A 14,220-nucleotide genomic window follows, 5' to 3' on the forward strand; every position below is an offset into this window, starting at 1 on the left:
AGATGGGGTCTCGCTATGTTGCCCAGGCTGGTCTTGAATTCCTGGGCTCCAGCAATCTGCCTGCCTTGGCCTCCCAAAGTGCTAGGATTACAGGTGTGAGCCACCTCACCTAGTCACATAATCTTTTCTGAGATAAAAGTTTCACATAATCTTTTTTGAGCTAAAAGTCACTCCTCTGTACAGACAAGAAAATCTCAGATTAGGTTTACTCTAGAGGAGAAAAGGGAGAGAATGTCTCCCTGCCTTCTTTCTTTCAACAAGTATTTCTTTAATACCATAATATATATTCAATCCTGTACCTAGCCCACCACCGATTTGAAGACTTGATGCTTTTCAGAGTCCCAGAATTTTTTTTTTTTTTTTTTTTTCAGGCCTAGTCTTGCTGTGTCGCCCAGGCTGGAGTGCTGTGACACTATCTTGGCTCACTGCAACATCTGCCTCCCGGGTTCAAGCAATTCTCTGCCTCAGCCTCCCTAGTAGCTAGGATTACAGGCACCTGCCACCACGCCCGGCTAATTTTTGTATTTTTAGTAGAGACCAGGTTTCACCATCTTGGCCAGGTTGGTCTTGAACTCCTGACCTCGTGATCCACCCACCTCGGCCTCCCAAAGTGCTGGATTTACAGGTGTGAGCCACCGTGCCCAGCCCAGAGTCCTGGATTTTACTCTTTTATTTCTAGACAAAGGGTTATAGTTCCCAGAGAGCTGTAAGGAGAAGATTGGGTGGAGATGAGAGATGAATCAGCCTCTGACACCCCCAGGGTGACATACCTGTCTGCTGCCCCCACAGACATTCCTGGCGCCTGACTCAGTGGGTAGGTGGGACTAGGGGGATTCTGAGAGGGGGGGGACCTTCTTTGCAGAAACCTGCCTTTTCCACTCCCCACACAGCAGGGATGAGGTGGACCCTGTGAACAGGGTGAAGAATTTCAAGGAACTAAGAGTGGAATCAGGTTAAGAAAACCTAAACTTGGTCAATGAGCCTGGAAATTGGTCCAGTTCACAGTCTTTTCTCATTTAAGACAATTCTTTTCTGCCAGAGACTAGGGTGGAATTAGATTGAGAGGAGAGTAAGAAGGCTTTCTTTTCATTTTAATTTTACTTATTTTTTGGAGACAGTCTTGTTCTGTTGCCCAGGCTGAAGTGCAGTGGTGCAATCTCAGCTCACTGCAACCTTTGCCTTCTAGTTCAAGATATTCTCCTGCCTCAGCTTCCCAAGTAGCTGGCACGGCAGATGCGTGCTACCATGCCTGGCTAATTTTTATATTTTTAGTAGAGATGGGATTTCACCATGTTGGCCGGGTTGGTCTTGAACTCCTGACCTCAAGTGATCTGCCCACCTCGGCCTCCCAAAGTGCTGGGATTACAGGCGTGAGCCACCACATCCGGCCAGAAGAAGGCTTTCTTGATTCTTAGAAAGTCTAAGATAGGAGCAGGGCACCATAACATAATGTAGTTAGTTTGGGTTTTTTTGTTTGCTTTGTTTTGTTTTGTTTTTTTGAGACAGATTCTTGTTCTTGTTGTCCAGGCTGGAGTGCAATGGAGCAATCTCGGCTCACTGCAACCTCTGCCTCTCGGGTTCAAGCGATTCTCCTGCCTCAGCCTCCCAAGTAGCTGGGATTACAGGAGCCCACCACCACACTCAGCTTATTTTTTATATATATATATATATATAAAATATATATATATATATATATTTTTTTTTTTTTAAGATGGAATTTTGCTCTCATTGCCCAGACTGGAGTGCAATAGCACAATCTAGGCTCACTGCAACCTCTGCCTCTTGGGTTCAAGCGATTCTCCTGCCTCAGCCTCCCGAGTAGCTGGGATTATAGGAGCCCACCACCACACTCAGCTTATTTTTTTTGTGTATATATATATATATTTTTTTTTTTTTTAGATGGAATTTTGCTCTCATTGCCCAGACTGGAGTGCAATAGCACAATCTAGGCTCACTGCAACCTCTGCCTCCCGCATGCAAGTTATTCTCCTGCCTCAGCCTCCTAAGTAGCTGGGATTGCAGGTGTCAGCTACCGCACCTGGCCATTTTTTGTACTTTGTAGTAAAGATGGGGTTTCACCATGTTGGCCATGCTGGTCTCGAACTCCTGACTTCAGGTGACCCACACACCTCGGCCTCCCAAAGTGCTGGGATTACAGGTGTGAGCCATGGCACCTGGCCAAATATAGATATTTTTAAACTGGTGAACTGCTAACATACAAAACTGACATATGTGTGACTGTTTTGGCCAAAGTATATGGAAACGGGAAACTGACCACTTGGCTCCTGCCCCATGGCAGCTTCTGGGAAACCACCTGAACACAGTTTGAAAACAGCTATTGTAGTTTAAAAATCATGGGACTGGCCGGGTGCGGTGACTCATGCCTGTAATTCCAGCACTTTGGGAGGCTGAGGCAGGTGGATCACCTGAGGTCAGGAGTTCGAGACCAGCCTGACCAATGTGGTGAAACCCTGTCTCTACCAAAAAAATAATAATACAAAAATACAAAAATTAGCTGGGTGTGGTATCGTGCACCTGTAATCCCAGCTACTCAGGAGGCTGAGACAGAAGAATCACTTAAACCCAGGAGGCAGAGGTTGCAGTGAGCTGAGATGGCACCACTGAACTCCAGCCTGGGTGACAGAGCAAGACTCCATTTGAAAAAAAAAGATAATAATAATAATAATGATAATAATAATAATGGGACTTGGGCCGGGCGTGGTGGCTCACACCTCTAATCCTAGCACTTTGGGAGTCCAAGGTAGGCAAGTTGCTTGAGCTCAGGAGTTCGAGACTAGCCAGGGCAACATGGTGAAAATCCATCTCTACTAAAATACAAAAAATTAGCCAGGCATGACGGTATGTGCCTGTAGTCCCAGCTACTCGGGAGGGTGACGCAAGAGAATTGCTTGAACCCAGGAGGCAGAGGTTGCAGTGAGCCGAGATCATGCCACTGCACTCCAGCCTGGGCAACAGAGCCAGACTCCGTCTCATAAAAAAAAAAAAAAAAAGAAAAGAAAATCATGGGGCTTGGAGTCAGACCCTGTTTCCACTCCTCAGCACGTGAGTAGTTGTACAACCTTGGTTATTAGGTTATTTAGCTGCTCTGAGCTTCAGTCTTTTTATTTGCAAAACAAATGTAATAACATGTATTACTGTGAGGATTAAGGTAGGAAACTACCTGGCACACACTTGTCATGCCTGCTGGGGCTGCTACTGTACTCTGTTCTCTAGGAAGAAGCAGAAATGGGACACTGTTGGTCAGAAAAGCAAGCCTTGATGCAAGCCTCTGGACATCTGGGTGGGGGTGTGTGTGTATGTGTGTGTGTGTGTGTGTGTGTGTCAGAGAGAGAGAGAGAGAGGGAGATGGAGGCAGGGAAGAGTACCTTGCTTTTTCTGGAAGGATCGAGGGAGATGGAGGCAGGGAAGAGTACCTTGCTTTTTCTGGAAGGAGCCACAGTGGCCTTGGCCTTGCTGGGGTGCCTGGCTGGTTTTGAGAAGGCAGTGTTGGCCTCCATCACCTACTCCTGTGGATTCTACAGAGCCATTTGGATTTGACCTTCTGAAGTAACTATGCATAACAGAGGGAAGAGTAGATAACTTTAGTAGGTCATTTTAGGTTGCAGATTTTCTCCATACCATTCAAATTCTTCGGAGGAGAAGGTATTTGCAAGTGCTGGGCCTCCATTTTCTTGGGGATAATCTGGCAATATAGAAAAGATAAGGCTGAGATCCCTTGAATCTGTGTGAGCCCCAGTCTCTGGACAGCCCTTCCTCATCCCAGGACTAGCTGTATTTCCATTTCCATAATGGTCTGGAACTAATCCTGGTTACCAGGCATTTGGAAGGGTAGTTTTATTTTATTTTATTTTATTTTATTTTTTTGAGACGGAGTCTTGCTCTGTCGCCCAGGCTGGAGTGCATTGGCCGGATCTCAGCTCACTGCAAGCTCCGCCTCCCGGGTTTATGCCATTCTCCTGCCTCAGCCTCCCGAGTAGCTGAGACTACAGGCACATACTGTCACGCCTGGCTAATTTTTGTATTTTTAGTAGAGACGAGGTTTCACCGTGTTAGCCAGGATGGTCTCAATCTCCTGACCTTGTGATCCGCCTGTCTCAGCCTCCCAAAGTGCTGGGATTACAGGCTTGAGCCACCGTGCCCGGCCGGAAGGGTAGTTTTAAACCCAAGTTCTGGCCAGGTGCAGTGGCTCACACCTGTAATCCCAACACTTTAGGAGGCTGAGGCTGGAGAATCACCTGAGGCCAGGAGTTCAAGACCAACTTGGACAATATAGCAATACCCTGTCTCTACAAATTTTTTCTTTTTTAGACGGAGTTTCGCTCTGTCGCCCAGGCTGGAGTGCAGTGGCCGCGTTCTCAACTCACTGCAAGCTCCACCTCCCAGGTTCCACGCCCGGCTAATTTTTTGTATTTTTTTTTTGAGACGGAGTCTCGTTCTGTCGCCCAGGCTGCAGTGCAGTGTCGTGATCTCAGCTCACTGCAAGCTCCGCCTCCCAGGTTCAAGCCATTCTCCTGTCTCAGCCTCCCGGGTAGCTGGGACTACAGGCACCCGCCACCACGCCAGGCTAATTTTTTGTATTTTTAGTAGAGACGGGGTTTCACTGTGTTAGCCAGGGTGGTCTTGATCTCCTGACCTCGTGATCCACCCACCTCGGCCTCCCAAAGTGCTGGGATTACAGGCGTGAGTCACCGCACCCAGCCCCCAATTTTTTTTTTAAAAGTTAGCCAGGCATGGCTGGGCGCGGTGGCTCATGCCTGTAATCCCAGCACTTTGGGAGGCCAAGGCAGGCAGATCACCTGAGGTCGGGAGTTCGAGACCAGCCTGACCAATATGGAGATACCCCATCTCTACTAAAAGTACAAAATCAGCCAGGCATGGTGGTGCATGCCTGTAATCCCAGCTACCTGGGAGGCTGAGGCAGGAAAATTGCTTGAACCTGGGAGGTGAAGGCTGTGATGAGCCAAGATCATGCCATTGCACTCCAGCCTGGGCAACAAGAGCAAAACTCCGTCTCAAAAAACAAAACAAAATATTAGTCAGGCACAATGGCACACATCTGTAGTCCTAGCTACTCAGAAACCTGAGGCCAGAGGATTGCTTGAGCACAGTTCAAGGCTGCAGTGAGGTATGATCATGCCATTGCACTCCAGCCTGGTTAACAGAGGGAGACCCTGTCTCAAAAATAAAAATAATAAATATATCCAAGTTTTGAGCACTTTCCAGTATACGGAACCCTGCGGGAGTCACTGTGGGAAGAAAGGAGGAATAATGGGACAAAGGTACCATTATCCAGGAGCTCTCTGAGGAGATGATAAATCCAGGATAGCTGCAAACCCAGAGGTAGGATTAAGTACATATGAAATCAGAACTGAACACATGTACCTACATACATGGAAAGTGTTGGTAAAACAGCATATCCAAAGCTCTGTACATGTGTTAAAGAGAGTGGCTGGCTGGGTGCGGTGGCTCTCACCTATAATCCCAGCACTTTGGGAGGCTGCGGCGGGCGGATCACAAGGTCAGGATATCGAGACCATCCTGGCTAACATGGTGAAACCCCGTCTCTACTAAAAATACAAAAAATTAGCTGGACATGGTGGCGGGCGCCTGTAGTCCCAGCTACTCGGGAGGCTGAGGCAGGAGAATGGTGTGAGCCCAGAAGGCGGAGCTTGCAGTGAGCCTAGATCGTGCCACTGCACTCCAGCCTAGGCGACAGAGCGAGACTCTGTCTCAAAAAAAAAAAAAAAAAAAGGGAGTGGCTAACCTAGTTGTGACCTAGAGATGGGCTTTGAAATTTGGAAAAGGTTAAAAAGAACATGATCAAGTGGAGGGGACAATGGGAAGGGGAGGTCACCAAGAAATTTCCAGTGGAACTTGGCATTCTTACCTGCTTTTTCTTCTGGGACAGATTTTTAAATTAAGATATAATTCATGTACCATAAAGTTCACCTTTTTAAAGTGTAAAATTCAGTGGTTTTTAGTATATTCACAAAGCTGTGCAACTATTTAAATCTAGAACATTTCATTACCCCAAAAGAAACTCTGGGCTGGGCGCGGTGGCTCACACATGTAATCCCAACACTTTGGGAGAATGAGGCGGGCGGATCACGAGGTCAAGAGATTGAGACCAGCCTGGCCAACATGTTGAAACTCTGTCTTTACTGAAAAATACAAAAATTAGCCGGGCGTGTTGGCATGTGCCTATAATCCCAGCTACTTGGGAGGCTGAGGCAGGAGAATCTCTTGAACCCAAGAGGCAGAGTTGTGGTGAGCCGAGATGGTACCACTGCACTCCAGCCTGGCAACAGAGTGAGACTCCTTCTCAAAAAAAAAAAAAGAAAAAGAAAAGAAAAGAAAAAGAAACTCTGTACCCATTAGCAGTGGGTCTGAATTTTTTTTTTTTTTTTTTTTTTTTGCAGTCAGAGTCTTACTCTGTTGCCCAGGCTAGAGTGCAGTGGCATGATCTCAGCTCACCACAACCTCCGCCTCCCGGGTTCAAGCAATTCTCCTGCCTCAGTCTCCCAAGTAGCTGGGATTACAGGCGCCCACCACCATGCCCAGCTAATTTTGTATTTTTAGTAGAGACGGGGTTTCACCATGTTGGCCAGGCTGGTCTCAAACTCCTGACCTCAGGTGATCCACCCGCCTCAGCTTCCCAAAGTGCTGGGATTACAGGTGTGAACCACTGCGCCCACCCTTTTTTTTTTTTTGAGAGAGAGTCTCACTCTGTCACCCAGGCTGGAGTGGCAGTGGCACAATCTTGGCTCGCAACCTCTGCCTCCCATGTTCAAGCGATTCTCCCGCCTCAGCCTCCCAAGTAGATGGGACTATAGGCGCATGCTAATTTTTGTATTTTTAGTAGAGATGGGGTTTCGCCATGTTGGCCAGGCTGGTCTCAAACTTCAGGCCTCAAGTGATCTGTCTGCCTCGCCCTCCAAATTGCTGAGATTACAGGCATGAGCCACTGTGCCTGGCCTTGAAATTGTTCAAATATCAAATGTAGGCCAGGAAAAGATGGCAAGAAATGTTCACCAAGAGATTAAAAAAAAAAGTCATGGACAAAAAGGTTTAGGATCCTTGTGGTCAGAACCTGGTGCCCAATATGTGCAACTATTATGTACCCATAAAAACATTAAAAATGAAAAGAGCCTGGACATTAAGCATTGAAACATTAAAAATGAAAAGAGCCTGGACGTGGTGGCTCACGCCTATAATCTCAGCAGTTTGGGAGGCTGAGATGGGTGGATTGCTTGAGCTGAGGAGTTCAAGACCCACCTGGGCAACATAGTGAAAGTCTGTCTCTACAAAAATTAGCTGAGCATGGTGGTGCACACCTGTAGTCCCAGCTACTTGAGGGGCTGAGGTGGGATGATAGCTTGAACCTGGGAGGTCAAGGCTGCAGTGAGCCGAGATCGTGGCACTGCACTTCAGCCTGGGTGACCAAGTGAAAAAAAAAAAAAGAGAGAGAAAAGAAAAGGGCTGGGCGCAGTGGCTCAAGCCTGTAATCCCAGCACTTTGGGAGGCCAAGACGGGCGGATCACGAGGTCAGGAGATTGAGACCATCCTGGCTAACACGGTGAAACCCCGTCTCTACTAAAAAAATACAAAAAACTAGCCGGGCGAGGTGGCGGGCGCCTGTAGTCCCAGCTACTCGGGAGGCTGAGGCAGGAGAATGGCGTAAACCCGGGAGGCGGAGCTTGCAGTGAGCCGAGATCCAGCCACTGCACTCCAGCCTGGGCGACAGAGTGAGACTCCGTCTCAAAAAAAAAAAAAGAAAAAAAAAGAAGGAGAGAGAGAGAAAAAAAGAAAATAAAGAAAATAAAAGAAGCTGGTGCCTAAGCCAGCTCACATTTAGCCCTAGTAAGCATCTGATTTAGAGATATTCCAATGCACAGCATCTGGTTTAAAATACTTCAGCACCGACACACTACCTTAGGGCAGCTTACTTCTCCCCATATGGGGCAACCACGAGTGGTCCAGAGCTAACAGACAAAAGTCAGAGGCTGAGAGAAAAGAAAGAAGTTCCTTTCCCAGGACTTGCCCATTAAGAGAGAGTCACCAGACCTGTCTGGTGAGAGAAATCAGGTCACCTCTAGAGCTGAGTGGAGTTATTTGCCCTGCCTAGAGTCCCTGGTTTGGAGCCTTGAAATCTGACACACCTCTAGGAAAGGAAGGGAGAAAACAGGGGACCCAGAAGGCATCAGAGTGGTCCTGCCGGCTTCCCCTGTAGAAGCAGGAATTCTGACAAAGCCCATCAGAGTGGTCCTGCCAGCTTCCTCTGTAGAAGCAGGAATTCTGACAAAGCTCTTCAGTTTTGAGTCCCATAGGTATAGCCAAGCTTGGACCCTGGGCTCAGCTGTATCTTGCCAGGTGGAAGAGTGACCACCTGATGTGAGGGCAGCATTATCAGGGGCTCAGCAGGCATGCAGGTCAGCTTTGGCAATAAGGCTGCTCCTCAGGACTGGGCCTGCCTCATTATGCTGCTTTGGGCATAAAAATGCTGGCCAAATCCTAGACTTACTGAAGCTGGAAGGATTCCTTAATAGCTGACATTTGAGGCTGGGTGAGGTGGCACAAGCCTGTAACCCTAGCACTTTGGGGCCAAGGCAGGAGGATCGCTTGAGCCCAGGAGTTTGAGACCAGCCTGGCCAACATGGTGAAACCTTGTCTCTACTAAAAATAAAACAAAAAATTAGCTGGGTGCAGTGGCAGGCACCTGTAGTCCCACCTACCAGAAGGCTGAGGTGGGAGGATCGCTTGAGACCAAAAGCTCGAGGTTGCCGTGAGCTGAGATCGCACCACTGTCAGCCTGGGGTGACAGAGCCAGACCCTGTCTCAAAAATAAAAAATAAAAAAAAATAAAAAATAGGCCAGGCGTGGTGGCTGATGCCTGTAATCCCAGCATTTTGGGAGGCCGAGGTGGGTGGATCACAAGGTCAGGAGTTCGAGACCAGCCTCATCAACATGGTGAAACCCCGTCTCTACTAAAAATACAAAAAATTAGCTGGGCATGCTGGTGCATGCCTGTAATCCCAGCTGCTAAGGAGGCTGAGGCAGGAGAATCGCTTGAACCCTGAACGCGGAGGTTGCAGTGAGCCAAGATTGTACCACTGCACTCTAGCCTGGGCAACAGAGCGAGACTCTGTCTAAAAAAAGAAATAATAAGGCCAGGCGGGGTGGCTCACGCCTGTAATCCCAGTACTTTGGGAGGCTGAGGTGGGTGGATCACGAGGTCAGGAGATCGAGACCAACCTGGCTAACACGGTGAAACCCCGTCTCTACTAAATATACAAAAAATTAGCCGGGCGTCGTGGCAGACGCCTGTAGTCCCAGCTACTCAGGAGGCTGAGGCAGGAGAATGGCGTGAACCCGGGAGGCGGAGCTTGCAGCGAGCCGAGATCGCGCCACTGCACTCCAGCCTGGGTGACAGAGCGAGACAACGTCTCAAAAAATAAAATAAAATAATAAAAAATTAGCTAGGTGTGGTGGCAGTCCCCTGTAGTCCCAGCTACTAGGAGGCTGAGGCTGGAGGATCACTTAAGACCAGAAGCTCTAGCTGAGATCACGCCACTGTCGCACCCGGGTGAGGGAACCCGACCCTGTCTCAAGAAGAAAAAAAAAAAAAAATGGCCTGGAGTGGTGCTCACTCCTGTAATCCCAGCACTTTGGGAGGCCGAGACAGGCGGATCACCTGAGGTCAGGAGTTCGAGACCATCTGACTAACACGGTGAAACCCCGTCTCTACTAAAAATACAAAAAATTAGCCGGGCGTGGTGGCGGGCGCCTGTCGTCCCAGCTACTCGGGAGGCTGAGACAGGAGAACGGCGTGAGCCCAGGAGGCGGAGCTTGCAGTGAGCCGAGATCGTGCCACTGCACTCCAGCCTGGGCAACAGAGCAAGACTCTGTCTAAAAAAAAAAAAAAAGAAAAAGAAAAAAACTAAATTTGTTGAGCCTGTTCCTGTGGGTTACTTTACAGCAACTATAAAAGGAAGGTACTGCTTTTCAGTTCCCCTGTTTATAAATGAGGACACAAAGATAAGCAAGATTAAGAGCCTTGGTCAAGGCAGGCTGGGAGTCAAACCCAGGCCGTCTGAGTCCAAAACCGCAAATTTCTCTTTCTTTTTTGGGGGGGTGGGGGGTGGGGGGGACAGAGTCTCACTCTGTTGCCCAGGCTGGACTGCAGGCACGATCTCGGCTCACTGCAAGCTCCGCCTCCCGGGTTCACGCCATTCTTCTGTCTCAGCCTCCCGAGTAGCTGGGACTACAGGCGCCCGCCACCACGCCCGGCTAATTTTTTGTATTTTTAGTAGAGACGGGGTTTCACTGTTTTAGCCTGGATGGTCTCGATCTCCTGACCTCGTGATCCGCCCACCTCGGCCTCCCAAAGTGCTGGGATTACAGGCGTGAGCCACTGCGCCAGGCCAAAACCGCAAATGTTCACTCTTGTGTTAGCCTTTAGTCCAAGTCCCTTATGATACAAGAGGGAAACTGAGGCCCAGGGATGTACAACGGCTTTTCCAAGGTCGCACAGCCAGCCAGCCAGGGACACAATCCAAGCCTCTCGGCGACAGGTCCAGGGCTGCCTGGACTCCGGAGTGTGGTGGGGGCATCTTGGCGGCCTTTTTCCAGCCGACCCCGCCGCCAGCCCGGCCCAGGCCCAGCTGGGTGAGCTGATGACTCAACGGGCGGGCACTGCATTTTGCTATCCTGCCTCGTCCCGCTGCTCTAGAGGGTTCCCAGCTCTCGGGCCAGACGGGTGACAACTTGTCTGAGTGAAACCGGGAAAGCGCCGCCCCTCGGCGCTCAGCAGGCGGCGGGGGCGCCGCTCAGTCAGTCAGCTAGTTGTGGCGTCCGCCAGGCCTGGCGGGCGGCGGGAAACTCGCCGCGCGCGGTCCGCCGCTCAGTTTCCCATTGGCTCGTCGGGTCCCCCGGGGTGGTACCCTGGGGCAGCTCCCTCCTGTGATTGGGTGGCAGAGCCTCGGGCCCCGCCTCCAGTCCTGGCTGTGAAGGCGAGACCGAGCAATGCGGCCGCAGGTTCCGGCGTGTTGCTGGCTGCAGAGAGCGGAGGCGGCTGGCTCGGCAGGCAATGCTCCCAGCGGCCATTCCCACCCAGCTCGTCCTTCCTCCCCACCAGCCCGTTTCCTTTTGTCTCCATTTCCGAACTCTTTGGGACGTGACCCTCTCCTAAGATCTGGGCTTTTATGGCGGCACTGCACCCCTGCCTCAAATCGTACTTCCCTCCGCTGAGATCTGAGCCCTTGATGAGACTGTGACCCGCCTGTAAATCGGGTGCTCAGTGCCGCTCACTACTGCAGCGCTGTCCTTAGATCTCATGCCGGAGACTTCACTATTTCCTGTCCCGCTCCACCTGAGCTCGTCAGCCTCCCGCGCTGCGGCTCCCACTCACCTCCCCTCGGCCCTGCAGAGGAGGCTCGGCGCCTCCTGTGGGTTCACCTGACCCTCCCGGTCCCATCCAGTTTGACTGGGGCCGCCCTGATGGAGACAGCCGGACCCCGGCCTCACCTGGACTCAAAGTCTTGCGTGCAGGTCACTGAGCCACCCAGGGAGGTCAGGGCCCTAACTCAGAGGTCGAAAGTCAGGATCTCTAAATCAGATTCCAGTTCCACTCCCAACCCATCGCCAAGAACTGGAAAGAGACAGGAGGAGTGTCACAGGGGAACTTTATTGAGAGGAAACATGGTCACACCCAGCAGACATGCTTTCCTTCAATGTCGGTCTTGCACTGGCGCGCGCGCGCACACACACACACACCCATCTCCGGCCCCTGCCACTGTCCAGTTCTCAGCCACAAGGCGGGACATTCCTCAATTCCTACGACCAGAGGCAGCAGGGGCAGGAGTGAGGCAAGAGGGAGGGGAGAAGTAGCCTGGTCCTGGGGTCGGGAGGAAGCGGTGCGGAGAGCAGGGCTGGGGTCATGACCAGTGGTTAGGTGCGCTCAACAGCTGCAAGAAGAGTGGGATCCCCAGCCCCAGGTGGCCTCAGCTCTGCCAGTCCCTCTCCACGGAGCCGTTTGGAGTAAGAACAGCGCCTGGGGGAGAAGGGTGGGGCCTCCCACCCCATATTAGTCCTCTCGGCAGGGTGGGGGACTGAAGGGGGCAGGGCAGGGTGGGGCGGTGGTGGGCAACACTCAGCTCTGGGGCTCCTGGGGAGCCTCGCCCCCCTCTTCCCCGGCGTTGTCGGCCGTCCACAGCGTCAGGTTGTCTCGCAGCAGCTGCATGATGAGGGTGCTGTCTTTGTAGGAGTCCTCGCTGAGGGTGTGCAGATCAGCCATGGCCTCATCGAAAGTGGTCTTGGCCAGCGAGATGGCCTCCTCGGGGCTGTTGGCGATCTCGTAGTGGAAGACGGAAAAGTTCAGGGCCAGGCCCAGGCGGATGGGATTGGTGGGCGGCATCTCCTTCTTGCTGATGTCCATGGCCTCCTGGTAGGCTGACCGGGCTGAGTCGATGATGCGCTTCTTGTCGTCACCAGTGGCCACCTCGGCCAAGTAGCGGTAGTAGTCGCCCTTCATCTTCAGGTAGAAGACCCTGCTCTCCGCGTCCCCAGCCTCCTTGATGAGATGGCTGTCCAGCAGGCCCAGCACGGTGTCGCACACGCCCCGGAGCTCAGTCTCCACCTTCTCCCGGTACTCACGCACCTCGGGGCCCTTCTCCTCCGAGCCCTCCTCATTGCTTTTCTGCTCAATACTGGACAGGACCCTCCAGGCAGCCCTCTGGCCGCCCACCACATTCTTGTAGGCTACTGAGAGCAGGTTTCGCTCTTCGCAGGAGAGCTCCTCACCTTTCTCCACGGCGCCCTTCATGAAGGCTGCCATGTCCTCATAACGTTCGGCCTGCTCTGCCAGCTTGGCCTTCTGGATCAGACTGGCTCTCTCCATGGCTCTGGGGACACACAGGCGGGCGGCGGGCTAACTGCTGCCTGGGACCAATGCCGGACTCTGTGCCTCTCCTGCTCTTGGCCTGCCTTTTGGCTGGGTGGCCAGGCCCAGAGAAGGGTGGGGAGGAGCAGGGGGCGGGACCAGGGCCCAAGACCTGCCTCCCTCTCCTCTCCTCCCCACACCCTTTCCGGCTCTGCAGTCAAGGTAAAAAGGCTGGGATGTGGGGGTGAGTCATCAGAACAGTCAGCAGAAGAAATCTGGGCGTGGGCCCCACCTGCACAGGCACCTTTCCAGGCTCTAGGCTGCCCCCTCTTGTTCGGGGCTGGCATCATATGGCTGCTCACATCAGGAAACTGCCTGGCTTCTCAAATCAGATCCTCCTTCACAGCGTCCTTACAGAGGCTAAGGGCGGCTTTAGCCCCTGGCTGCTTCTGCCTCGACAGAGCCCATAAAGGTTCAGGAGGATGGGGTTCCCAATCCTGCCAGGTAACTTCTCCCCTTGATTCAGGTGAGGATAACTTATGTTTAGGTAGGGCCATAGAGTTTCCCAAGCACTTTCATATTCACCATCGAATTTAATCCCCACTGTGTCTCTGTGACACACACAGGACCACAGAGATGGGAACACTAAGTCTCAGAGAGGGGTGAGATTTGCTCAAAGTCACATAGCCACCACTTCCCTGAAACTCCTTTCTGCACCCTGCTTCCTTTAGCTTTTCTCCCGTTGAAGTCTCTGACCTATGAGCTCCAGGCTGTGTTTGGAAGTGAGATCCAGGCTCTTTCTCAATCTACCTGAAGATGGTTCCATCCCTCAGGCCTCACTCCCCCTCAGGGTCCCCTCTGAGCTCCCAGAATGCGCAGGTGGCAGCTTTCAGAGTGCCACTTAATGAAGTGTTTAACAAGCAGCCTCTGACGCTCCAGCCCAGCCTTTGTAATTAGTCACCCAGTAGGTTTGTTGGACACATTTCCCATCACTACACAATTTTCCCTTTCAAGTTGGTGGCCTGTTGCCACTTGTTTGAGGATTTACCCTCTGGCCCTCCACACCAGGTCACTTGCCCTCTCCAAGCCACATGCCATCAGGTACCAGTGGGGTTCACAGAGGGTGGGGTCCAGCTCCCCGGCTGTCCCACTTTCCTGCCTGACTCAGACTGCTCTCTGTCTGAGGCTGGGAAGCAGTCCAGTTTGATCCCCCAGGGGGGACGCTAGCAACCTGGGGAGAGAGAGGACTGAGAAAGGGAGGTGGCAGTGACACATACCATTCTGTTTTATGGGGCAGCAATCCCAGCTACTCCCCCAGCCTG

General features: G+C 51.8%; 1 protein-coding gene across 1 annotated transcript; it reads right to left on the minus strand.

The window, feature by feature from the left end:
* Positions 1 to 11,685: 11,685 nt before the first annotated feature.
* Positions 11,686 to 12,980, minus strand: SFN (stratifin). The gene has a single exon (XM_005544307.4). The coding sequence runs from the start codon at positions 12,914 to 12,916 to the stop codon at positions 12,170 to 12,172; it is 747 nt and encodes a 248-aa protein (XP_005544364.1). The 5' UTR covers positions 12,917 to 12,980; the 3' UTR covers positions 11,686 to 12,169.
* Positions 12,981 to 14,220: the final 1,240 nt, after the last annotated feature.

This window comes from Macaca fascicularis, chromosome 1 (genome assembly GCF_037993035.2).
Source record: "Macaca fascicularis isolate 582-1 chromosome 1, T2T-MFA8v1.1".
Lineage (NCBI taxonomy): Eukaryota > Metazoa > Chordata > Mammalia > Primates > Cercopithecidae > Macaca > Macaca fascicularis.